The sequence below is a fragment of the Ascaphus truei genome, chromosome 6 (assembly GCF_040206685.1).
Source record: "Ascaphus truei isolate aAscTru1 chromosome 6, aAscTru1.hap1, whole genome shotgun sequence".
In the NCBI taxonomy this organism is placed as follows: Eukaryota; Metazoa; Chordata; class Amphibia; order Anura; family Ascaphidae; genus Ascaphus; species Ascaphus truei.
Genome location: NC_134488.1, coordinates 118561240 through 118588607, shown reverse-complemented (window position 1 = coordinate 118588607; position 27368 = coordinate 118561240). Strand labels below are relative to the sequence as shown.

At 48.0% G+C, this 27368-nt stretch overlaps 1 protein-coding gene across 2 annotated transcripts in view; it reads right to left on the bottom strand.

Annotated features, from left to right (window-relative positions):
- Positions 1-27368, bottom strand: part of PAX7 (paired box 7) — a 98683-nt gene that overhangs the window by 17461 nt on the left and 53854 nt on the right. For both annotated transcript variants that reach the window (XM_075606003.1, XM_075606004.1), the window contains exons 6-7: positions 26983-27148; positions 26373-26566 (exon numbers count right to left, since the gene is read on the bottom strand). In XM_075606003.1, coding sequence (XP_075462118.1) covers positions 26373-26566; positions 26983-27148 — 360 coding nt within the window. The remainder of the gene's footprint in view (positions 1-26372; positions 26567-26982; positions 27149-27368) is intronic.

Here is a 27368-nt window from a genome sequence, read left to right as displayed (position 1 = left end):
GGAGAGTGGAACCTCCCCCCCTAAAGAGCAAGTCAGTCTGCCTGGGGGGTCCCCACGGAGAGTGGAACCTCCCCCCCTAAAGAGCAAGTCAGTCTGCCTGGGGGGTCCCCACGGAGAGTGGAACCTCCCCCCCTAAAGAACAAGTCAGTCTGCCTGGGGGGTCCCCACGGAGAGTGGAACCTCCCCCCCTAAAGAGCAAGTCAGTCTGCCTGGGGGGTCCCCACGGAGAGTGGAACCTCCCCCCCTAAAGAGCAAGTCAGTCTGCCTGAATGTTCTTTTTAACTAAAGTGGACATGGGCAGAGAGCTCTGGGGCTGTTTCGTTGGATTCATTTTCAGAGTCTGATCTGGGTGGACATTTCCAGGTGAGCACAGTCCATGTTACTATCCTAATATCACTGAGGTGGTTACCTGCAATGAGAATTATTTCTATACAAACAGTGACTATTTAACAAGAAGGATCCTACAAATGAATGAGTAGATATCTCTGGAGACCTATTGCATACAAAACAAAGCAATGGATCACAGTATACATCATGAAAAGACATGTTAAAAAGAGCTACCCCATGAAAATAATGTATACTTTACCATTGAGAATGTGTAAAGAGGCGGAGACCATACTGGCCAATCATTTCTGTTTTTCAGGAAACCCCTAATAATCAGGTACAAATGTATCATGTTACTGCTTTACCCCTTTCAACTTCCACTTCGTTGAATGCATGGTTAACTGATCGTTACCATACTTCACACTATATTGAATACGGAGGTCAGCATGGAAGAGGCCCTGTTTCAGCCAGTTCTTGCTTCCCTGGAGCACTTGCACAGTGGCCTTGCTACACTGGCAGAGCCAGGTGGCAGCTGTGCGTGTCAGTCTCCAGCCGGACCGAAACATCTGTACTGTGTTTTCATTTGGTAACATATACTTGGTTTCCCCACTAAATTCCAGGGTGCACCAGTGTACTTGCTCATCTCACCATGTTCACAAGTGAGGCTGATGTAGTCAAAAAAAAAAAAAGGAGAAAGAGAGAAAGATAAAGAAGGACTGAAGTTAAAGGGAGAAGAGAGAGAAATGAGAGGGAGGGGAAGGGAGGGAGAGCGAGAGCGGAGGCCTGCTGATTGTTTTAAAGATATGACTATTTAGAGAGAATGACTGCATAAATTTAATTAAGGCATTTTCACGCTGAAAATGGCTGATTGTAATTATGTTCCCAGCCTCACTTAGCAGGGGAGAGATGTTGCCTTTTTCGTATAATGAAGGACAGGGAGCAGATGACAGCACCTCCAGTATTCAGTAACTGCTTTGTGTCAGGTGTTTAACTGTGTGATGAAATACAGGGCACAGGGTGGCGACCAGACTGGTTCTTTAACGGAGAGAAGTGAAGGGAATAGGGGTGTGTAATGTATCCTTTGTCAGGGTGTGTAGTATCCTGTTGTGCGTCGATGATCTGTACTAGTCTGTGTGTGTTGGCATGTTTGTGTCTGTGTATGATTGTGTTCATCGTTTTATCTTTTCAAGAATTGTGGATGATGTGATATGTGCATTAGGGACTGCCGGTTTATGTGCTGTCCTTAAAGCTTGTGTCTTTTCTTTGGATGCGCACAAACACACACCCATACACAATGTGTCTGTGGAAAGCCTGTTTGTATTATGTCTATACAATATATCTGTTATGTGTTTATGTTTTGTGGTCATTTGTCTATCTGAATTTGCTGTGGACTGATTGAGCTGCTCAGTGAGTAACGACACTGAGTTTGAAGCAGGGGAGCCTGGTTCAATTCCCGAGTGTCGGCTCCTTGTGACCTTGGGCAAGTCACTTTATCTGAGATTGCCTCATATACTGATACCTAAAGGGTACTCCCTCTAAAGGACATCATTTATCTTCATCTAAGATCCTTGCTTATATGCTGAGCATTACACAATGTGTTTAGAAAAAAAGTCACTTTATCTCCCTTGTGCCTCAAACCCCAGTGTATAGATTGTAAACTCATCTGGACGGTGTGTGTAAAACTCCTATGCACTGTACAATGCTGCTTACTGCACACTATATTGTAATTGTGAAGCGATTTGAGTCTCATTGGGAGAAAAGATCTATGTGAAATAAAAGTTACTATTACATGAAGTATGTTCTATGCCACTGCTTTGCTCTTTTTCTCAAACCTGCAATGTTATTTTATTGAAAATAAAGGGACTTATTTAAAAGTGAACCCCACCTGGAAATGTTACTATACCATATACAGCTTTTGTACACTGGGTGTATTTCCTGTGGTTGATCTGGGTTTTGCTCCCCCGCATTCAAGAGTTTTTATATCACTTATATATCACTACTTTTTATATCATATGAAATAGCCGTCTGCATTCATCCACGCTGCTTATTTTTGTACTTTTCATCTGGATCCATGAAAAGGGCCCGTTTTACTGTAAAACCTTTTACTATTCCAAATACAAATTACAGCAATTTAAGGGTTTAAGCAGCCGGGTTTTTTTTATCCATATATTTCATAAGCAAACTCACAGTCCGAGTCGCATGGCCGGATGGGGGCAGAAGGCATGCAGAGTCCCTTGTGATCCCTTACGCGTTTCACAGCACACGCTACTTCATTAGAGGGATGACGAATACACACTTGGTTATTTATAAGTAAAACGCCATCCTATGACTCAGTGCTGTAAATCATTCCTTAAATAGTAAATATAATACATATGGATATTTAAATATATGTGTATAATGTGACAAAAGATAATAATACCGGTTTTCTTCATGAAAACCTTATATTGCAGATGTTTTTATTTTGGAATAATAAAATGTGCTATTTTAACGTAAACGAGGTCCTTTTTGGGGGTGAGCCCAGAAAGTCATGCATTGGATTCATTAACAGAGATTTACCCTGACTCTAAGAGGCTCTCCTGGAGGATATGTCAAAGAAAGCAACATAACTGGAAGATCCCTGATGTCTAAGATTAGAGCGTTATATTTTTCCTAGATTTTGTGGACATTTTCAATCCTTTCGCCTCTGCAACTCTTTACTGCACAATGTGTTGAATGTCTCTCTGGCCGTTAATACACTGCGACCAATGTGAATATTTGTGTCTTTGTTTGCATGTGTGTCTGTGAGGGGCGAGGTGGGGGGAGGGAGACTGTTGTCGGCTAATTGAGGCAGATTAGGACGCAGATTGGCAGTGACAGGAACTGGGCAGTGACAAGAAGGGGACAGTGAGGGCCGATTAACACCCGAGAAAACAAGCTGTCACATCTCACAACACGTTAAATCCACACACCACTGAAAAGCGTCAGCTCCATTAACCTCCCTCTCCCCCAGCTTCGTCTGTCCATCTATCTCTATTTGTCCTAATTTAATTTGGAAGATCTGCACCCTTCATTCCTCCATCCTCTGGCCCCGGTTGCTCCTCACCCCTTCACTGCCATAAGCTGCATGACAAGGCTTTCACGGGAGGGGCTCGGAAGGTCAACAATGATCCAGTCTGAACATACACAATGACACAATGATACAAACAAGCAGCTAACCAATGACTCACTAAATAGATACGGTGACTAATCGTATGATACGGAAATATCCCAGTTCTAGATTCGTAGAAAGAGAACTGGGGAAGCGGGGAAAAAACCCCAGAAGTGTTAAGAAGTATATAAAATCATGCGGCTCCATAATTGGTTTGACTCTCACTGGGATCCTATCCATGCTCACATTTCTTAATATACATAGCCAGTCTATTGTCTGCACAAATGTCATAATATTGCTAATAAAAATGTAGGCTTCACTATTTATTAGTGATCAAAGTTAAAGTGCACAATGACCATTAGATGCAGCAAGTGCTGACATATTGATCACTCATGAACAGTAAAACCGATGAAGCCTGCACGCCTTTTCACCCATGTTATCTCCTTGTACGAGCCCCCAGTACATGTAGTATTGTAACTAGAGATGCGCGAACCTGCCTTTTCAATCAAAAGGTTTTTTTTAAATGTACAGCAAACGTTCCAGTGAAACAGGCCGAATTGTTCGAACTTCACTATTTCGCTTTATTAAAGAGTTGACATTTTGTTTTTGTTTTTTTTGTAACGTTGGCTGGAATTTGGAATGTGAAAGCAATGGAAATAAAACCGAGCATGCATTGCCCATGGACTTTAAGTGAACTTGTTGCAAACTTTTGGAACGAGGCAAACTTCTTTGCCGAACCAAAAATGGTGAAATTCGCAAAGCTCACTAACACGTGCGAAACGTTCATACATTTCTAATCGTAAAACGCATAATAGATTAGGTTGGAAAAAAGACATACCAACGATGCAGTCTTCACTGTTCACTTTTGCTGGGATGTAGTTGTAATATTCTGTACAGTTCCAAAGTGCGGGGGAACAGTTTCAGGCGAGGAGAATCCTGCTTCTTCAGCCAACACAACATAGACAAACAATGTTTTCAAAGTGCATCTAAGGCTGCGTCCATGGTATGGACGACCGCGAGGACGCGTCCGCACGCAGAGCGATCAGACTGCCTAAAGGCAGGGATCACGTCTATATGGCGTGCGGGCGCGTGCGTAAGGGGGTGCGCGTTGCACAAGAAATCAGTTAAAACTGATTTCTTGGTGTGACGGGCCGGTCACGGGAGCGGTTCGCCCAATGAGGGCGAACCAGCTCCGTAACGTCACTGGCACTCCCCTAGACACACCCACGGACAGCGCGTGTACCATGGCCAGGGAAAGCACCTGCTTTCCTTCAGCCTCCGCGCGCCTCCGTATGGGCGAAGTGTCAATGGACGCAGCCTAAGCCTCTAAGACATCATTTACAGCTGATAAAAGGTCCACGTGGGACCTAAAACGTTGTCTTTCCACTGTTCTTGGCTGTCACATTAAATGGAGAATTGCATTATGAATTTGTGAGTAGAGCTCTACTTTGTATTTCTGTCTTGGAGGAGATCTGCACTTTGAAGAAATTGTTTGTAATATTCTGTACCATCACTGCCATTAAATTCTATAGAAACTCTGGTATTCAGCCTAATCGCGGGAAATGTTGTTTTTTGAGGAAACAATGAATTCTGCTACATCTGTATGTCCATTAAGTTGAACCTTTGCAATGATTCCTCTTTTCAATCTTCAACCCACTCTGTTATTTTGTATTATACGCAACAATAACCTAATTTTATAATGTTGCGATAGTTCAATTTTGTATTTTTTTTCACCGTCATCGTAGTGCATTCTGGAGATTTTAGTTATGGTGTCCGCCATTCGAAAACCAACGATGAAAGTCTTTTTCTTTACCAACTTTGCCGATAATATTCAATAACAATGTGGCCCATGCCATGGAAGGTGTTAACTGACTACCAGATTTGAACATAACCAATCTTCATTGATATGTAGCCTAGCCTCCGGCCACTACTTCTTTTCCTGGGCCCTACCAGTGTAAGTCCTGATACGTGCGGGCAGTGGATGGACTAATTCCTTCAAAAAGGCCCTGTGTGCTTTTACAGCCTTGGATACATTAGATGTATCCAAGGGCGGACCTAGCAACAGCCAGAGTGTCAGCCTAAGGGGTGGGTACTGATTGGCCACATACTGGATGTGATGGCCTATCAGTATCCAGATCTGTCTTGTTATGAAACAGAGTTACAATCACACCAAAGGATATAAATACTGGCACTCTCACAAATGTAGGTGTGTCTCTTTCCTCTCCCTGTGGAGTGAGTACCAGCTACCCTGGGTCTCACTAGGAGGCCTCAGGAGGAGCACCATGCAAAGAAGAAAACAATGCCATGCTGTGGGATATGTCCCTGTCAATAAACACAGGTGTACCATCACCAGTGTGATCACTGTCTGAGAATAAAGAATAATGTGTCTGTATGGATTCTCCTTCCATCCAAAGGACCCATGCTGACTGGAGTCGCTGCACCCACGACTAAGGTAACCTGTAAACCTGTCCTCCCCACAACACCGCGGAGCACTCAGCCCTTCTGTTGCCACACAGGTACAGCACACCACCTAAATGGAGTAGGCAGAGAAGCAGATGACCCCAATCTCACATAGGGTGGGGGTACAAGTGCTACAGATAGTTAGAAGCCAAAAGGTATGAGGTTCACAAACGTGCCTGAAAGAACTGACTATGATCAGGTAGAGCAGCCTGCACGAGCATAAACAGATAATACAGAATTAGAAATAAGAGTTAATAAAAAGAGCGTAGCTAGGCTCAGCTAGGTGGCCTAAACACCCCCAATGTACTTAAAAAGTAATCATAGTAATTATTATTTTTCTTCAAGTTTGTCAACTATGAATTCTCAAAACTGCACCGCATGAAGGGTGCCGAGCTGGGACTGGAATATGTTAACCTTTCTGGAATTTGAAGTGTTGGTATGGACACACAGGCCAGATGCTAAAAGTGTTCACAAAACCACCACCTCAGGGGGTAATGTCAATGGCTTTAGCGGTACAGGTTTAGGTCAAACCATTACAGGAGCAGTGAGGACAGGTCATCGTGACTGTAATGGTTTAGAACAGCGGGTGGTATCTATGAAGTGCTGCAAATAAGGAAGCACTGGACCGGTTCAGATATATAACCGTTATCTTGGCTGCCATAGAGGCTGTGACGCCAAAGGCACACGAGTGAGTTACACTCATTGGAGGTCATTCAAAGTCACAGTATCAGTACATATTTCACATATTGAATCAACAGCTACTCTACATTAAAGTCCTTTTTTTTGTTTGGGAAACCCCCCAATTGGTCCATTGGCAGAAATACTGAACAAGAATAGCAGGGAACGATGCCTGGCCGGGATAAGATTCAGCTCAGAGCTATTATAACAAGAGGTGGAAATATATGGATAACCACAGTGTTCCTGATCAGGATTAGAGTGCAGAGTTTGGTCAGAGCAGCGTAAAAGAGTAGTGCATATGGAGACCACACATGATTACGGTTTGCTACAGTATATTTCCCACCTAAAACATGTATATGCACAGCCAGCATTTCTCTCACTGTATCCAGCTCTCTCAGCGCCAGATCCACAACACGCTGCTAAGCTTTAGCATGCATTAACTCCCATTCATATGAATGGGGGTTGAGGGGTGCTGAAGCTTAGCAACCTTTTGTGTATCTGGCCCTAAGTGTTTTACTTGACTCCCCCCCTTCCCCAGGGAATTCAGACTTCCCTGTCTGCTCACGATGTGCTGCTCGAACCAAAACGTAACTCGTGTCTTCCGGATGAAAACGCCGCAAATAGTCGATTTACATTGTGGAGAGTGGACGGGGCCTACCGTAGTGAGCAGAGGAAGAAGGGCGGAAAAGGTCGACAAGATGGACATGAATACCTTCAATATGTGGGTGTCATTTGGGAGAAGGATTACCCTTGTGATTTGCTACCTAGCCCTGTGACTTGCAACACATTGCACAGCAATGCCTTGAGACCCTCCTGGCACTGATGGGGAGAGGGCACTGGCCGTTAAAGTGGCAGATGTGTGCAAGTAGGGTGTGATCTTTTGTGGCAAGGCTAATTTGTTCATTAATGTATTTCTATCTGTAGGGCAACAGAGCATAATCCATAAATACAGAGAAATCCCCATAAAAGTCTATGGTTTTGCAGCCAAGAAGGACAGATTGGCAGGCAAGGGTAGCTTAGTAGCCCTTATCTGCTTTCCACTTCTTATACCTATTCACATGTAATGGATTGAGAGCTGGCTGCATTTGTGCTGTGGAGCTAAAAGTGTGTCAGTCACACAGCCTTGCACAAGGTTTGCTGTGAAAACAGAAGAGGCGGGGGAGAGCTGGTGGAGAAATGTCAGGGCAAATTACTCTTGACAGTGTTAATATCTGCACCTCTTAGCAGTAATTACATGTAAATAAATAGTGAAATGGCTCTCAGCTGGAGCTGTGCTCTCAGTTCTCACAACCAGATGGGGCTGCCCTCCTATTTCAGCTTACAGAGCACCTCCTCAAATCAGCAGCTAAATACAGCATCTCCCTCTTCTACCTCCTCCTGGCTGAGGTTGCATCGCTAGTCCAGCCACATTTCTATCCCGTGTGTGGTTCAGAACCCCTTAGCTGCTTCCTGGTCCTGCAGTATTAACCCTTTAGCTGCTTCCTGGTACTGCAGTATTAACCCTTTAGCTGCTTCCTGGTCCTGCAGTATTAACCCTTTAGCTGCTTCCTGGTACTGCAGTATTTGCTGCGTGCATTGCAAATATACACAGTGTCATGCTGTTCATATGATATTAAAAGAATGTACGTAAAAGGGGTCTTTGCAAGAGGCAGGTTACATTAACAACACATAAAACAGGGGTTCTCAATTCCAGTCCTGAGGACCCCTCCAGGTCAGGTTTTCAGTATATCCCTGCTTCAGCCCAGGTGGCTCAATCTGCTCCCTGCTTCAGCACAAGTGGCTGATTGAGCCACCTGTGCTGAAGCTGGGATATCCTGAAAACCTGACCTGTTGGAGGGTCTCGAGGACTGGAGTTGAGAACCTCTGACATAGAAAGTTAACCCCTTCAACAGCAGAGAGATCTGCAATGCAATGCAGACGCTTCCGCCAGCGATAAAGGTTAATACGTACATTCTCCTCTCCCATGCACGCGAAATAAGTGTGTGTGTGCGAACAAGGTATCACTTTTACGTTACTTGCAAATGCCTTTTCTTAATTACAGTATGTGCCAAATGGAAGTTACAAGTTTAATCCGCGATGTTTGTCTGTTTTTGCTGCCCATAAAAATGGAAAATATAAGCATTTCCAAAAACGTGTCTACATACATATTTATTGATGCAATGTTAGCAAAAAAGGTGACACTGTTTTCTTTCCTTTATTTTTTTACATTGCATCAGTTGATGTGGCAAAGCAGAAGTGCAGGTGGTGATTAGTTTTCATAGGCTTGTGTGTGAAGAGTGGATAAGAGGGACATCAAAATAGAGTTGCGGCATTTATTGGCATGGCTTAGAAATCGCATCACGTTTGCCACATTCATAGTAAACTATATGTGGTTAAATCAGTTTGTGATGTGCCTGCATTGCGTTACAAACCCTTTAACTGCCAGAGGCAATACAACACATTACAAACCCCTTTGGCAGCAGGGAGGGTGGATGGATGGAATTGGAGAATTACAACACACAGAAGGAAGCGGGAGTTTGAATCAAAAAAGGACTATAAGATTAGTTCAGGACCCAAGAGCAGCTACCTGGCCAGGTTTTCAAGATTTCTCTAATTAGCGTGTAATTAAATAGTTAACCCAGCTCTAGTTATCACAGAGACAATTTGCGTGGGCAATGATTGCCCTGAAAACCTGGCCTGTTCGTAGCTCTGGGGGACTGAGTTTGGAGATTCTGGATTAAACCCTTTCCTGTCCATGGGGACCACGTGCTACTAGCATCTCTGGTTGGAAAGAGGTTACAAACTGTAGTATATATGAAACTGGCCATCCAAGGGGTGGCAAGCACTAGAACATCTATTACCATACAGTAATGACGGCGCCTAGTGAATGACCACTAATCAGTTGTTTGGAGGCGAATGCCTACTAGCTACTAGTAACCAACCCATGTTCTGTACTGTTTTTTTTTATATGTAAATTAGGTGCATTCACCTGTTATCTAGTTAATGGGTGGCTGCTAACATCTGAGATAGATGGTAATACTGTGTTTAGGATTTAGACTAGTATAAACAAGGGTGAACCTGTCTCTAAATCAGAGGTGGCCAACTCCAGTGCTTTACGGCCACCAACAGGTCAGGTTTTCAGGATATCCCTGCTTCAGCACAGGTGGCTCGATCAGTGGCCCAGTCAACGACTGAGCTACCTGTGCTGACGCAGGAATATACTTAAAACCTGACCTGTTTGTGGCCCTTGATGACTCCTGCTCTAAGTCTACACAAAAAGACCCCTCAGTGCAGAATTCATAATTGGGAGATGGGATTTAAAAACCCAGAGTAGGTGCGTAAAACCTTTTAACATGGAGGGTGTCTCCAAGTCACTTTGAGTATTTAAAAGTCCCATCCAGGTTTAATGGTCATTGGCTGAGCTGCTTCATGGGGATCTGCAGCCAAGCTGTACCTAGGCCTATGTACTGAAGGTCTTGGCCATGGAACGACCTCTCGGCTTGGCATCCCTTGCTGAGGGTGAGAGCAGAGACCTCTCGGCTTGGCATCCCTTGCTAGGAGGGTGAGAGCAGAGACCTGCAGGCCTGGCATCCCTTGCTAGGAGGGTGAGAGCAGAGACCCACAGGCTTGGCATCCCTTGCTGAGGGTGAGAGCAGAGACCTGCAGGCTTGGCATCCCTTGCTAGGAGGGTGAGAGCAGAGACTTGCAGGCCTGGCATCCCTTGCTAGGAGGGTGAGAGCAGAGACCCACAGGCTTGGCATCCCTTGCTGAGGGTGAGAGCAGAGACACACAGGCTTGGCATCCCTTGCTAGGAGGGTGAGAGCAGAGACACGCAGGCTTGGCATCCCTTGCTAGGAGGGTGAGAGCAGAGACACGCAGGCTTGGCATCCCTTGCTAGGAGGGTGAGAGCAGAGACCTGCAGGCTTGGCATCCCTTGCTGAGGGTGAGAGCAGAGACCTCTCGGCTTGGCATCCCTTGCTAGGAGTGTGAGAGCAGAGACCCACAGGCTTGGCATCCCTTGCTAGGAGGGTGAGAGCAGAGACCTGCAGGCTTGGCATCCCTTGCTAGGAGGGTGAGAGCAGAGACCCGCAGGCTTGGCATCCCTTGCTAGGAGGGTGAGAGCAGAGACCTGCAGGCTTGGCATCCCTTGCTAGGAGGGTGAGAGCAGAGACTTGCAGGCCTGGCATCCCTTGCTAGGAGGGTGAGAGCAGAGACCCACAGGCTTGGCATCCCTTGCTGAGGGTGAGAGCAGAGACACACAGGCTTGGCATCCCTTGCTAGGAGGGTGAGAGCAGAGACTTGCAGGCCTGGCATCCCTTGCTAGGAGGGTGAGAGCAGAGACCCACAGGCTTGGCATCCCTTGCTGAGGGTGAGAGCAGAGACACACAGGCTTGGCATCCCTTGCTAGGAGGGTGAGAGCAGAGACACGCAGGCTTGGCATCCCTTGCTAGGAGGGTGAGAGCAGAGACACGCAGGCTTGGCATCCCTTGCTAGGAGGGTGAGAGCAGAGACCCACAGGCTTGGCATCCCTTGCTAGGAGGGTGAGAGCAGAGACCTGCAGGCTTGGCATCCCTTGCTGAGGGTGAGAGCAGAGACCTCTCGGCTTGGCATCCCTTGCTAGGAGTGTGAGAGCAGAGACCCACAGGCTTGGCATCCCTTGCTAGGAGGGTGAGAGCAGAGACCTGCAGGCTTGGCATCCCTTGCTAGGAGGGTGAGAGCAGAGACCCGCAGGCTTGGCATCCCTTGCTAGGATGGTGAGAGCAGAGACCTGCAGGCTTGGCATCCCTTGTTAGGAGGGTGAGAGCACAGACCCGCAGGCTTGGCATCCCTTGCTAGGAGGATGAGAGCAGAGACCCACAGGCTTGGCATCCCTTGCTAGGAGGATGAGAGCAGAGACCCACAGGCTTGGCATCCCCTGCTAGGAGGGTGAGAGCAGAGACCCACAGGCTTGGCATCCCTTGCTAGGAGGGTGAGAGCAGAGACCTGCAGGCTTGGCATCCCCTGCTAGGAGGGTGAGAGCAGAGACCCACAGGCTTGGCATCCCTTGCTAGGAGGGTGAGAGCAGAGACCTGCAGGCTTGGCATCCCTTGCTAGGAGGGTGAGAGCAGAGACCCACAGGCTTGGCATCCCTTGCTAGGAGGATGAGAGCAGAGACCCACAGGCTTGGCATCCCCTGCTAGGAGGGTGAGAGCAGAGACCCACAGGCTTGGCATCCCTTGCTAGGAGGGTGAGAGCAGAGACCTGCAGGCTTGACATCCCCTGCTAGGAGGGTGAGAGCAGAGACCCACAGGCTTGGCATCCCTTGCTAGGAGGGTGAGAGCAGAGACCCACAGGCTTGGCATCCCTTGCTAGGAGGGTGAGAGCAGAGACCTGCAGGCTTGGCATCCCCTGCTAGGAGGGTGAGAGCAGAGACCCACAGGCTTGGCATCCCTTGCTAGGAGGGTGAGAGCAGAGACCCACAGGCTTGGCATCCCTTGCTAGGAGGGTGAGAGCAGAGACCTGGAGGCTTGGCATCCCTTGCTAGGAGGATGAGAGCAGAGACCTGGAGGCTTGCTCAGCTTCTGTACAAGTAGATCCTGGGTGCACATTCACATACAAACATGGCTTCATTATTTGGGAAACAAATATCTTCCTTCCAGCTTCCTCCTTGTTAAACACCTTCTTGTTCAGCCTGGCAACTAATCCACTTATCTGAGCACAGAGCCGCCGGTGAAAAGGCGCTGGATAAAAGCGGATGCAAAATTAGCAGAAATCTGCCCCCGGCTCCTGCCACATAACAAACACAGAAGGGTAAATACATCAGTTGCTGCACAGACTCGCTTTCCTCTGAGCCCAGCGCCGATTCCTCCCAGAGATAACAACAAGAAACACTTTTATTTAGTTTGTTTTCTCTTTCTTTAACCCAAGAACAGAAGACGGGAGATGCTGGAAGGTGATAAGCGATTAATAAAACCCAAATTGGAGATTCACTCGATAGGGAAACTGGTTCAGATATGAACTCTTTCACTGCCGGGCAACTGAACAAAGAGAACACTCACGCATCCTCTCAAACCCTCCTCAAATAGTCCTTTCTTCAGCAGGGACACCAGGCATATATTCGTTTTACGATGTCCCCTCATGGAAGCATCCGGGCCACATACCTCTCACTGCCTCTTCTCTCTTGTACAGATGCCTCTCAATACCACCATCCTTAGAGATATAAGATACATATAACCTCACATTGGTATTAGAGGGACACACCTCTCACTGAATCTTCCCTTTGGTACAGATCCATCTCAATACCACCATCCTTAGCGATATAAGATACATGCAATCCTCACATTGGTATTAGAGGGACACACCTCTCACTGCCTCTTTCCTCTGGTACACATATCTTTCAACACCGCCATCCCAAGGGACACAAGGTACACAAGGTACACATAGCCTTCACATTGGCATCAAGGAGACATACCTCTTCATCGTCTTATATTGGCAACAAGGACACCTAACTTTCACTCGTTCCTCTTACCGGTACACGTATCTATTAAGGCCTCCGCACATAGGGTATTAAGTGACACACACCCTCACCACTTCCACCCATGGAAACATAATGAATACTTACCTCTAATGCCCACCAGCCACAGGGCCATAAGGGAAACACCAGGGACTCTTTTCCCTTCCTTCCATTGGCACACATACCTCACACCCATATGCACATCAGGCACACATACCCCCACTTTCTCAGTCTAAAACACACAGACTTATAGCAATAGAAAACATCAAATTCTTAAACTAACCAAGTATATTCCTATGGGTTTGCATGAGAATGTGGCTTGTTCTAGTTGTATATTAGGATGCATTTTGTTCCTGGGAAATTGGGGGCATCTCTGATCATTTGGTCCCTATCTGATGCCTGCTTCAAGCTGGTAGAAAGCAAGAATTCACACCTGTCACAGTGGCATCTGGAACTAAGTGAAAACACTTGTTGCCAGAAATGACCTTTCGCCCTTAGTAAGGCTCCAGGTTCTCTGCTGATTCCTAAAGAAGCATTCACTATTACTTGTGTAAAGAAATTGTATTTAAATTGTAGCATCTTTTTTTAAACCAAAAACCTAAAGTTGTTCTACAAGAAAGCCCTAAAAGAGCATTTTCTCTCATTTAATGGGCTTATTTTTCTCCCAACACAAATACCTACATTTACCATCACTGCTCTGATACCTGCCTGTCTTTATCAATCAGTGATTCTAAGCCAGGATGTCGGGATTCCTTGCTGTATTATGACACCCAGTTAAAGGCGTCTTCAAGATTTATACACGTCCACCAAAGAGCGAAAAACACCAAATGTAAAAAGAGGAAAGCAACACATGACCAATAAACCAATAAATATTGAAAAGTCCAATGAGCGCACATTAGACTTAAAGCAGCATGGCACGAAAAGTGGGAAATATCACAAGAACGTGCAATATAAGATATAAGTTATTTTCACCTTTTTGCTGCCAGATCGGCCTGCAACGTATTGGCTTAATAACCACACATAACCCATGACGTTGATGCCAGGCTGACGGCAGCGAGGGATAGGCAAAGAAGTCCTCGTTCGCTTCAAGAACGTGCGAATGATTTAAGATATTCACTTGGTGGATGAAATGTCGATAAGATTATTTATTTTAAGAAATTCACGCTTGTGAAAGATCACTTTTCTTTTTCGAAAATAGAGATTTTTTTATTTTTAACAGCATTTTATGTGGCTTTGAGGAAACCACCAAATATTGTGAACGTGGACCAAAAAAAACAAAAACTGCAAATGTGTGCGACTTGGGTGAATTTTAATATCACCGCCCAGCCTGGGAAAGGTAATAAGGCACCGCTTAACTCTGGTTCCCCCGTAACCTGCTAAGTTATTGGTAGTGGTGCGGGAACCATTGGACCAAGTCCTGGCTACGCTCTTGGTCAGCGCAAGATGATGTAGAGTCACTGATGGAGAGGATATGACTGAGTAGTTGTGTCAGCCCAAATCCCCCTCATCTGGTCCTCTGGACCTTGCCAGTTAGGCATGTCCAAGGCTGCACGGATATGTTTTAGTATAGCTAGTGAGAAATTAAACCAGAAGACGCTTAGAGAGCCCACTCCACTGTATCATCCTCACACAACGTCTTGGCTGCTGCCTCTAGTATAAAGTGACTCTCCTTCATATGGAAACGGAGAGGAGGTATTAAATGGAGAGAGAGAAAAATCCCAGGAAGAAAGAGGCTCCCTTATCTCTGGGAGACAGTTGTCAGGAATCACTTTGGCTGAGTCGTTTTTGTCTCCATGCTGCTTTGCTGTCAAGCCGGCCTTAGGACATGGATCAAAGACGAGAGCCGAGCTCTGCTGACGCTACTGATCCCCTCGGTTCAGAAAAACCAAGCGACAGAGACGCTCTGCTCCACATCAAATAGCAGAGAGGGAAGCGAGAAAGTGATAGGGGCTGGAGGGAGGGGACAGGGACGATGCACAAGGGGAACAGATAAGGAAAGAAAGTGAGGAGTGGGTACGAAGAGGCCCAAACACCAATACGTTGGAGATTGAGAAGTGCCAGTCTCACAAACGGTTTGGGGGTGTTTAACCCAAGCAGTGCTGGAAGGCCCAGCCACGGCAATGCCTTCTTGGGACTTCCAGCACTCAAAGGGTTAAAACGCCAATCCTACCCAGTCTATGTCGCCTGATCAGTAAACGTCTTTCGCTTTTCTTGGCGATTCCTCCCTTTCTTTGCTATTCCTGTAGCACGCCACGGATTTTTTATTTTTATTTGTTGGCTTCTATTTCCCATTGATGTCACGCGTACTAGGAGGAGACATTCTCCGAAATAAACACAAGGGGTGAACCGCTAAAGGAGAGCGTTTCCGTTTCATTCCAGAATTAAAAAAATCATGCGTTTTTGCCCCTTTTAAGATGACACATTTTCTGCTCCATGTTGCAGCCGAGCTGTTTAAATCAGAAGTCCCTCTACCTATCAGGAGTCTCCTTTGTACAGGAGATTTTCACCCCAGTTACTCATTACCCATGTGGCTCACCACTGTGGTTTAAGCAAGGTATTACAAAAATAATTCTGCAGGGGCTGCTGCTTTAATGCTGTAACTGAACAGTGATTTTAGAGCAGGCGTTCAATAAAGCAGTATACATGCTGTAGGTAGGAAGATAAACTGTCTTCAAGTTACAGTAAGATTGTAATAAGGTGCGCACTCCCCCACTCAGCAACAGTTACAAACAATAAAATAATGTGAGTTCATGTTACTGTCTACATGCTCATAAAATTGAGACACTGAAATGTGTATTGCTTAATACAGGAGGGCCCCGGGCATGCGTCGGGTTCCGTTCTATGGGCCCGCCGCAAAGCGAAAATCGCTGGAAAGCGGAACCGGTGATTTTCGGCGTGTGCGCATGCGCAAACCGGCAATTCCCCCCTTTTGCGCATGCGCAAACTCCGTTTGGCACGCGCAACCTCCGTTCGGCCCGTGCAACCTTCGTTCTGCGCATGCGCACCCTCGTCAACCGCCCGTTCTGCGCATGCGCGACCCCTGACTTCCCCGTTCTACGCATGCGTAGACATGGCGGCCCCTTCTCGGTACCGCTGTATCAGCGGATCGGCGAAAAGCGGGGCCTTGCTGTTCTGACACAGACTCTGTGTCAACGTGCACCAAATGAACATGATACTGTGCATTAAACTAAACTGGAAAGTGTTTTGGATTAACTTGCACCATATACAATAATGATGTGCGGTGGAATGTTGCCACCTGTTTCAGGTGTATACCGGGTATTGACCTTGTATGATTATACCTTTCACATGTCCAACTTCAAATTAGTGTTATTACCTATGAGCGTTGGTGTTATTTTGCCGTGCCATCAAACCTGTCCCAAAGAGCTTACAATCTAATTATAGTACCTGAGGTACAGCGAGATAAAGGGATTTCCCCAAGGTTACAAGAAGAGCTCATACTAGGTTTACCTGTTCTTGCTACAGTACACCTCTTCCTATGTTTTTAACTAAACAGGTCAGGTTTTAAGGAGACCCCTGCTTCAGCACAGGTGTCTCAATCTGTGGCTCAATCCCATTAACTTCAGCTCCGAGGACCCCCTGCTTCCAGAGATACAGTACCACCGTAGGGGGCGCCAGTAGCCACTCTGGCTCACTAGCAGGGATCACGTAATGGCCGCTTTTCAAAGCTCCTGTGCCCTGTGGGCCAATAGGAAGCCGTGATGTCATCCGGTGTGGCATCCTATTGGCCCCCCGTGACGCAGAAGCTTTAAAAAGCAGAGCGACACCGGCACCCCCTTTTAAGTATCTCTGGAAGCAGGGGGTCCCCGGAGCTAAAATTAACGGGGTTCAACTCCGGAGACCATCATATGTTAAAAAAAACAAACACGGCCCAATCGACCACTTTATCTAATATAGAATAAGCCTGTTGCAGTTTGTTGTCCGGTCGGCTTCTAGCCTGTGGCCAATTCCAAAGGGGCAAACTGTGCACCTATTCAGCCCCTTTAAGGTTAGCGGGCAAGAAATAGCACTATTTCTGGGCATTTTAAACATGGCATTTCAATACCCATTACTATTCACGTCAACGCAGGTCTTTCTGGCAGTAAAAGGGTTAATAGGAAACGGAGCTAAAGAAGCACCAAAAAAACAGCAGAACCCACTAAATGATGTTATTCTTTTCTCTCTCTGCTGCTGCTGCTTTTAACGAGTGAGCGACAAGACCAGCTAGAAATCTTTGGTTTTCTGCCATCTCTGGGGACAGAAGGAAATCCCAGCAAACAGCCTAGGAAAAGAGAGAGGATTTCTGTTTTTTTTTCTCACGTGTGGAGGAATGCTCAGCTCTTAATACCCCTCCCCAGCACTGACTGGCAGCAGCAGGTGGCTGCAGACTGCATACAATCCCATATCCTTCATTGTGATGTCAGCACTGAGGTTAAAAGTTAACAGCAGTGAAACTCGGCTGTAAAATGCTGGGTGGGGGTGGGGGGGGGGTGAAAGGGGGGGAATGGAAAGAGTGCCCACACACCCTGGGATAGAACTGTGCAATCATATACACATGACCTAGATACAATGTATATACACAGACACGGAAAAATTAGTCGCTGCTCATATACACGGCCACGTGTACCAATACATACGTCACCGCAGCTAGGAATTAAGGGTGGGGCACTTTGGCTGGTAAAGAATAAATAAATTGTGGTTTGGTTTTGCCAAAAGTCCATTGTTTTTGGTTCTGTTTGTTTTTTTAATAATGAAAAATAAAGCAAAATATCCAAATTTGGCGGCACGTTTTCAAACGTCGAACTTTTTTGCAAAACACGCCATTTTGAAAAAAAAACACAAACGGGAAGAAAGTCTTTTGTGGATTTCAGCGCAAAGGTTTGCTCAGGTTCGGAAGAAAAGTTCAACTCGGAGTTCGAATCGAACGCTGAATTCGCAAACTGCTCGACTCGGAGTTCGAACTCCGAATGTGCCCACCTTTCCTGGAAATACATATCATGACACACACACACACACACACACACACACACACACACACACACACACACACACACACACACACACACACACACACACACACACACACACACACACACACACACACACACGTAATAATAATAACTTTATTTCATCTAGCGCTCGTAAAGGGAGATAAAGTGACTTGCCCAAGGTCACAAGGAGCCGACCCCTGGAAGTACATGCTTTAATATAGTACCACAATCTATCAATATGATATAGATGTGTCCACATCCATGTGTGCATAATTAATTATTCAACTTGTATATTTCTACAAACCTGTGCACACGGACAGTATTATGGATGTGAATGTATGCCTCTTAGGGCAGGGTTGATCAACTGCAGTCCTAAAGCCCCCTCCCCCCCAACAGGTCAGGTTTTTTATCCCAGCTTCAGCACAGGTTGTTCAATCAGTCCCTGCTTCAGCACAGGTGGTTCAATCAGAGGCTCAGTCTGTGATTGAGCCACCTGTGCTGGAACTGAGATATCCTGAAAACCTGACCTGTTGGGGGGCTTGAGGACTGGCATTGAGCACCCCTGTCTTAGGGCATATTTTTGTATCTACAGGGTCACATGGGTGCACATTTAAATCCATGAATGCAGCATATTTTGTATTTATATTTATAGTGTTTTCGTGGTACAGGAATCCCATCCATTGCTCTGCCAATGCGTCACTGGCCTCTCTGGCACTGAAGAGGTTAAAGCAAGGAGGGGGATACATGGCTTGTGAAATATTGAAGGGGTAACAGTCGGCGCCTCTGAATACTATCACACCAATTATAGCCCGTTACACCGGTAAACACCGAGTCGCCCAAACATTTAGCTGCCCCCGTGGTCTGGTTCGGCGCGCGCCGCTCTCTTATCCGCACACAGCAGCCGGTAACAGGCAGAGAGCAGAGCTCACTTCCAGAGAAGGAAAATCCTTAATGCTCGCTCCCTCAGCCTCTGTAATGCTAGGGATGTCGCCAATCTGCTTTGAGGGATGGAAAGATTAAGAAGAATAAAAAAATTGTAATAAAATATGTGTGAACGAGGGGGTAATTGTGGACAAATGCAGCATTCAAATTCATTTCTCAGCTCTTTTACACACCATTTCAATCTTATTTTCTGCTTGTTAATGAGATCTTGTTGGTCGAGGGTGGGCCGAGCTGCCCAATATCGCTGGGTAATTGCACATAATTTTCTCTTTACCAATGATTTGCATCAGTTTTTTTCTTCCTCTAATTTTGTAGTATTTAACACCCCTTGCAGTTCTCCTCCCGCGCCCAGCGTCTCATTTTGAATGCTTATTATGAACACATCGCCTTGCGAAGAGAAAGAGCGCTAGGCAGAGAAAGGGAGGGGGGAGAATACGAGAGAGGTGCTGTGTGATGGAGACACAGTCTAGCTACTGAGCTATTCAAGAGCAAAAAACTTGTCCCCAGGTCTGAACTACTGGCTCCCCATGTCTGAACCCCTGGCTCCCCATGTCTGAACCCCTGGCTCCCCATGTCTGAACCCCTGGCTCCCCAAGTCTGAACCCCTGGCTCCCCAAGTCTGAACCCCTGGCTCCCCAGATCTGAACCCCTAAATCCCTAGATCTGAACCCCTGGCTCCCCAGATCTGAACCCCTAAATCCCTAGATCTGAACCCCTGGCTCCCCAGTTCTGAACCCCTGGCTGCCCAGTTCTGAACCCCTGGCTCCCTAGGTCTGAACCCCTGGTTTATCATGTCTGAACCCCTGGCTCCCTAGGCCTGAACCCCTGTCTCCCCATGTCTGATCCCCTGTCTCCCCATTTCTGAACCCCTGGATCCCTAGATCTGAACCCCTGGCTCCCTAGGTCTGAACCCCCGGATCCCCATGTCTGAACCCCTGGATCTCTAGACCTGAACCCCTGGCTCCCCATGTCTGAACCCCTGGATCCCTAAATCTGAACCCCTGGCTCCCTATGTCTGAACCCCTGGCTCCCTATGTCTAAAACCCTGGATCCCTATGTCTGAACCCCTGGATCCCTAGATCTGAACCCCTGGCTCCCTAGGCCTGAACCCCTGGCTCCCTAGGTCTGAACCCCTGGCACCCTAGGTCTGAACCCCTGGCTCCCCATGTCTGAACCCCTGGCTCCCTAGGTCTGAACCCCTGGCTCCCCATGTCTGAACCCCTGGCTCCCTAGGTCTGAACCCCTGGCTCCCTAGGTCTGAACCCCTGGATCCCTAGATCTGAACCCCTGGCTCCCCATGTCTGAACCCCTGGCTCCCTAGGTCTGAACCCCTGGCTCCCTAGGTCTGAACCCCTGGATCCCTAGATCTGAACCCCTGGCTCCCCATGTCTGAACCCCTGGCTCCGCAGGTCTGAACTCCTGGATCCCTAGGTCTGAACCCCTGGATCCCCATATCTGAACCCCTGGATCCCTAGATCTGAACCCCTGGCTCCCCATGTCTGAACCCCTGGCTCCGCAGGTCTGAACTCCTGGATCCCTAGGTCTGAACCCCATGATCCCTAGTTCTGAACCCCATGATCCCCAGGTCTGAACCCCTGGCTCTTACTGGTTGTCCCTAAACAGGTGAAGGTTATTAAGCTCTTTTACAGAATGGAGAGTTAATGGCAATTTTACACAAGCATCCAGCACACGTTATATAAATGAAGCCCAATAATAAATGTTAAAAAGAGGCCAATTGGAGCGTGCAGATCTTTGCATTAATGTAATTATTTGGTTACTTTGCATCATAGTGTGTGATATGGGGGGGAATAAACATGAAGTACCTGAGAGTATATGAGAATAGTATGCATCAATTTCCTCTCTTGCCGGGGGTCATTTATTAATATCTGAATTCTGCAATACTACTGCAAAGATAGCCACACGTTCCTTTACTCAGGGAAGCAATGGGGATGTGTTGTATTTGTATGTGATTGTTTGGGGGGTTGCAATAGGGAGGTTTTGATAAATAATCCCTTTGAGTTCATTGTGCGCAATGTTTTAGCATCATCATGAAATTGATTGTAAAGGAAAGTAGCGGCTATATTCCCATTTCTTCAATACATAACAAAGGGCAAAATACAGCATGCCCCAGTCCTTGCACATAGCACCCCCACTCCCTGCAGCACTGAGCATCACCCACTCCCTGCACATAGCACCCACTCCCTGCAGCACATAGCATCCCACACTCCCTGTAGCAGAGTATCATTCGCTTCCTGCAGCATGCAGCATACAGCATACCCATTCCCTGCACATTGCACCCCCCACTCCCTGCAGCACTGAGCATCACCCACACCCTACAGCACAGCGTATCACTCACTTCCTGCAGCATACAGCATACCCCACTCCCTGCACATAGCACCTCCCACTCCCTGCAGCTCTGAGCATCCCCACTCCCTGCAGCACAGCGTATCACTCACTTCCTGCAGCATACAGCATACCCCACTCCCTGCACATAGCACCACCCACTCCCTGCAGCTCTGAGCATCCCCACTCCCTGCAGCACAGCGTATCACTCACTTCCTGCAGCATACAGCATACCCATTCCCTGCACATAGCACCCCCCACTCCCTGCAGCACTGAGCATCACCCACACCCTACAGCACAGCGTATCACTCACTTCCTGCAGCATACAGCATACCCCACTCCCTGCACATAGCACCTCCCACTCCCTGCAGCTCTGAGCATCCCCACTCCCTGCAGCACAGCGTATCACTCACTTCCTGCAGCATACAGCATACCCCACTCCCTGCACATAGCACCACCCACTCCCTGCAGCTCTGAGCATCCCCACTCCCTGCAGCACAGCGTATCACTCACTTCCTGCAGCATACAGCATACCCCACTCCCTGCACATAGCACCTCCCACTCCCTGCAGCTCTGAGCATCCTCACTCCCTGCAGCACAGCGTATCACTCACTTCCTGCAGCATACAGCATACCCCACTCCCTGCACATAGCACCCCCACTCCCTGCAGCTCTGAGCATCCCCACTCCCTGCAGCACAGCGTATCACTCACTTCCTGCACATAGCACCCCCACTCCCTGCACATAGCACCCCACTCCCTGCAGCACAGCGTATCACTCACTTCCTGCACATAGCACCCCCACTCCCTGCAGCTCTGAGCATCCCCACTCCCTGCAGCACAGTGTATCACTCACTTCCTGCACATAGCACCCCCACTCCCTGCAGCTCTGAGCATCCCCACTCCCTGCGGCACAGCGTATCACTCACTTCCTGCAGCATACAGCATACCCCACTTCCTGCACATGGCACCCCCACTCCCTGCAGCTCTGAGCATCCCCACTCCCTGCAGCACAGCGTATCACTAACTTCCTGCAGCATACAGCATACCCCACTCCCTGCACATAGCACCTCCCACTCCCTGCAGCTCTGAGCATCCCCACTCCCTGCAGCTCTGAGCATCCCCACTCCCTGCAGCACAGCGTATCACTCACTTCCTGCAGCATACAGCATACCCCACTCCCTGCACATAGCACCCCCACTCCCTGCAGCTCTGAGCATCCCCACTCCCTGCAGCACAGCTTATCATTCACTTCCTGCACATAGCACCCCCACTCCCTGCACATAGCACCCCACTCCCTGCAGCACAGCGTATCACTCACTTCCTGCAGCATACAGCATACCCCACTCCCTGCAGCTCTGAGCATCCCCACTCCCTGCGGCACAGAGTATCCCCCACTCCCTGCAGCACAGAACATCTCCCACTCCCTGCAGCACAGAACATTTCCCACTCCCTGCTGCACAGAGTGTCCCCCACTCCCTGCAGCACAGAACATCACCCACTCCCTGCTGCACAGAGTATCCCTTACTCCCTGCAACACAGAGAATCCCCCACTCCCTGCAGCACCAGAGTATCCCCCACTCCCTGCAGCACAGAAAATCCCCCACTCCCTGCAGCACCAGAGTATCCCCCACTCCCTGCAGCACAGAGAATCCCCCACTCCCTGCAGCCCACCGCATCCCTTACTCCCTGCAGCACAGAGAATACCCCACTCCCTGCAGCCCACCGCATCCCTTACTCCCTGCAGCACAGAAAATCTCCCACTCCCTGCAGCACAGAAAATCCCCCACTCCCTGCAGCACCAGAGTGCCCCCCACTCCCTGCAGCACAGAGTATCCCCCACTCCCTGCAGCACAGAGAATCCCCCACTCCCTGCAGCCCACCACATCCCTTACTCCCTGCAGCACAGAGAATCCCCCACTCCCTGCAGCCCACCGCATCCCTTACTCCCTGCAGCACAGAGAATACCCCACTCCCTGCAGCCCACCGCATCCCTTACTCCCTGCAGCACAGAAAATCCCCCACTCCCTGCAGCACAGAAAATCCCCCACTCCCTGCAGCACCAGAGTGTCCCCCACTCCCTGCAGCACAGAGAATACCCCACTCCCTGCAGTACAGAGAATCCCCCACTCCCTGCAGCAACAGAGAATCCCCCACTCCCTGCAGCACAGAAAATCCCCCACTCCCTGCAGCACCAGAGTATCCCCCACTCCCTGCAGCACAGAGAATCCCCCACTCCCTGCAGTACAGAGAATCCCCCACTCCCTGCAGCACAGAGAATCCCCCACTCCCTGCAGCACAGAGAATCCCCCACTCCCTGCAGCTCTGTGCATCTCCCACTCCCTGCAGCTCTGAGCATCCCCACTCCCTGCCGCTCAAGACATCCCTTACCCCCTGCAGCACAGAGAATCCCCCACTCCCTGCAGCCCACCGCATCCCTTACTCCCTGCAGCTCTGAGCATCCCCACTCCCTGCAGCCCACCGCATCCCTTATTCCCTGCAGCTCTGAGCATCCCCACTCCCTGCAGCCCACCACATCCCTTACTCCCTGCAGCATAGAGAATCCCCCACTCCCTGCACTACAGAGAATCCCCCACTCCCTGCAGAACAGAGAATCCCCCACTCCCTGCAGCACAGAGAATCCCCCACTCCCTGCAGCTCTGAGCATCCCCCACTCCCTGCAGCTCTGAGCATCCCCACTTCCTGCAGCTCAAGACATACCTTACTCCCTGCAGCTCAAGACATCCCTTACTCCCTGCAGCACAGAGAATCCCCCCACTCCCTGCAGCCCACCGCATCCCTTACTCCCTGCAGCTCTGAGCATCCCCACTCCCTGCAGCACAGCGTATCACTCACTTCCTGCAGCATACAGCATACCCCACTCCCTGCACATGTCAAATGGCGCACGTTGCCATGACGGCATCAAGTTGCCATCACAACGGGGCGCCTTGTGGCACAGAGGCGTCACGTGATGGCCAGTTGCCATGGCACGTAACAGTGTGACACAGTGATGTCACGTGGTGTCCCATTGCCATGGCAACAGGGCGCCATGTGACGTCGGGCAGCCATGTTGACGGGAATTGAGGCCTGGAGTTGCCTAGGAGAAGGAACGGCTCAGTGATTAAAGACATTGACTGTGGCACTGAGTTTGTAGCAGGGGAACCTGGTTCAATTCCCGGTGTCGGCTTCTTGTGACCTTTGGCAAGTCACTTTATCTCCCGGTGCCTCAGGCACCAAAAACATAGATTGTAAGCTCCACGGGGCAGGGACCTCTGTCTGCAAAATGTCTCTGTAAAGTGCTACGTAAAACTAGTAGCGCTATACAAGAACATGCTATTATTATTTGCAGGGGGAGATGCCGCCTCCTAGAGATTTTTCAGCTAAACCCATAGCCCGGAGATAAGTGCCCGAAACCCGAAGTCTCCGGGTCAAACCCTGAGTGGTGACAACCCTGAGTACACCTTGAGCAGACCAATTCCCCACTTACACTACTTTCTCTACATGACTGATACTAATGTTATGTACTGACACTGCCAGCCATATCTGTGTATCCAGAGACTGCGCTTTATACAGTGTCCTTATATTTCTGGATTTCTCCATAATTCTGCAATAACCATGAATCGGTGACGTGGGTTTTTGGGCGGTTTGTAAATCTAGGTCTATGTGATTTAATACCAGATAAAGCAGCAACACGGATACAATGCAACATCATTAAGTGGTTTCTACACCACGGGTGGGCAACGTTTTTTGGTACTTAATACAGTGGATTAAAGAGTACAATGCACAGATACTGTACTAAACACAAATAAAATGTTAAATTGCCAAAGACCCTGTGCTTGAGCTAAGCTGAGTGTTATTTCCCACAACTTTCATTTGGGAGTGTATGTAAATAAATAGCCATTATCTTGTGGCATATTTATTTCCATTGGGGGGTGTGGGTAAATCATTTTGTACACAAACATTGAGATCAAAACACGATATCCCACAAGTAACCAAGAACTGATAACCAACGTGGTTTTACAAATGAGCACAGTGTGTGTATCAGTTCTTCCTCCATTGCTGCCAGACTCTTGTGCAGCTGAAGAAAGTGGCAACAGATTCAATATCAACCACCCCAGTGTACGTCTGCGTTGCCCCAAAGGCGGACAGCCTGATGGGGCTCCCCAAGAACTGCTCCCCTCTGCACAGGACCAGAGTGCTAAGGGTTAACATGTGCTTATATTTTGTGGAACGTCAACCCCACCCACTGGAATGTTAATGAGCTAAGAGGACACAAAGAACTTTTTGTTAACAGATTCAATCTCAACCACCCCAGTGTACATCTGCGTTGCCCGCAAGGCGGACAGCCTCTGGCGCAGCCGAAGGGCAGCCAAGGATGTGAGCCATTTTCTGATGTTTGGTGATGTTAAAGTGATATTAAAGCTGCTCTATTTTTATCTGAAACTCTCAAGCCCTTTATCCCCTGCACCCAATTCTATCTGTCCATGAAATGTCTGTGAATTCACTGCATAACCCTGTTCTTTTAATGTAACCATGTATTATGTATAACTCTGTGCCCAGGACATACTTGAAAATGAGGTAACTCTCAATGTATTACTTCCGGGTACAACAATTTTATAAATAAATAAAAATAGGGAGCCCATAACCCTGCATACAAAGAAGGGATGTACCAGCCCGTGAAGCCTTAATAATGTACAGGGACAGATATCGGATTCATCACTTGGGACTCCTCATTGTTACCTGATTGCTCCATGCATTTGTATCATTTCAATCAATATTTCTAGAAAGTATTCAAAATTGATTTTTTTAAAACACATGGGGGGGGGGGGGGGGGTGATTTAATATACTCCAAAGCGGCCGGTCCCACTGTGATCAGCCGAAGACTCTCATTGACTTCAATGGTCCGATAACGGTGTGATCGGCCACTTCAGAGTATATGGAACCTGACCCTTGGTGGAATTTAACATCAATATGATGGATATGTAAATGAGTATATCATAAAATACTGCTGTAGAGGGTGAGAATTGCCATGCTGCTTACCTGTGGGGAGAGGCCATTGCTGACAGGGTTCATGTGGTTGGGTGGTCCCCCTGGGTTCATGAAGCTGTCCGAGTAGCTCGAGAAGCTGTGCCTTGCGCCATAAGCACCCCCATTGTCACCGGTGGCCGACAGACCTCCCTGATGCATGGAGGAGGGTGGGAGTGGTTGGGGTCTGTGCACCGTGCTGCCAACATCTGAAAGAATAATTACAAGAAGTAGGTTCAGAACCTGCTCCTCAAGAAACAGGCGAAACAATGGTACATACATGTGCTTGGATACCAGGAGAAAAATAGCTGTATAAGGGGGATTATAAGGTATACCCCTAATGAATGGATGTAGGCAGTGGTATCTGTATAACAAAATGTATTATTAGTATTATTATCATTTATAAATAAATATGTATTATTAGAATTACTATTGTTAAAATAACTATTACTACCAAGTGTTGTGATACCCAACACCACTGAGTACTGATCATTAGACTTAATACACTGCATTTAATCACTGTTGTGGTATTTCTCCATTGATTTCTGACATCAGCCTTGGTGTACATCAAGGATACACAAGACCCAACATGGCAGAGGTCATATAACAGGAGAGGGGTCCTCACCTTGGGCAAGGCTGGCTGCTTGATAGGAAGTCTCAGGCAGTTGGTAAGGAGGCAGCGTCGGCATCCCAGTGGGAGGGAATCCTCCTGGCAGCAAGTGATTAAAAGCTGCCAGTTGATTGGCTCCTGCTTGCTTGCGCCATCGGGCTCTGCGGTTACTGAACCAGACCTGAACAGGTAAGCAAGGAAAGGAAGCTGGTAACTAGTCCCAGTGACCAACAACATCGACATTTTCTGGCATGCAGACCTCACAGACCTCAACATCCTGACAACTGAACACTGTTCCCGCCGGGTCTCAGCCGACCACCTTGTTGCAATGTCCTGGCGTGGACTGAGTCACTGGCAGAGATGGGACAGACATATCACAGAAGTATACTGTATGTCCAACC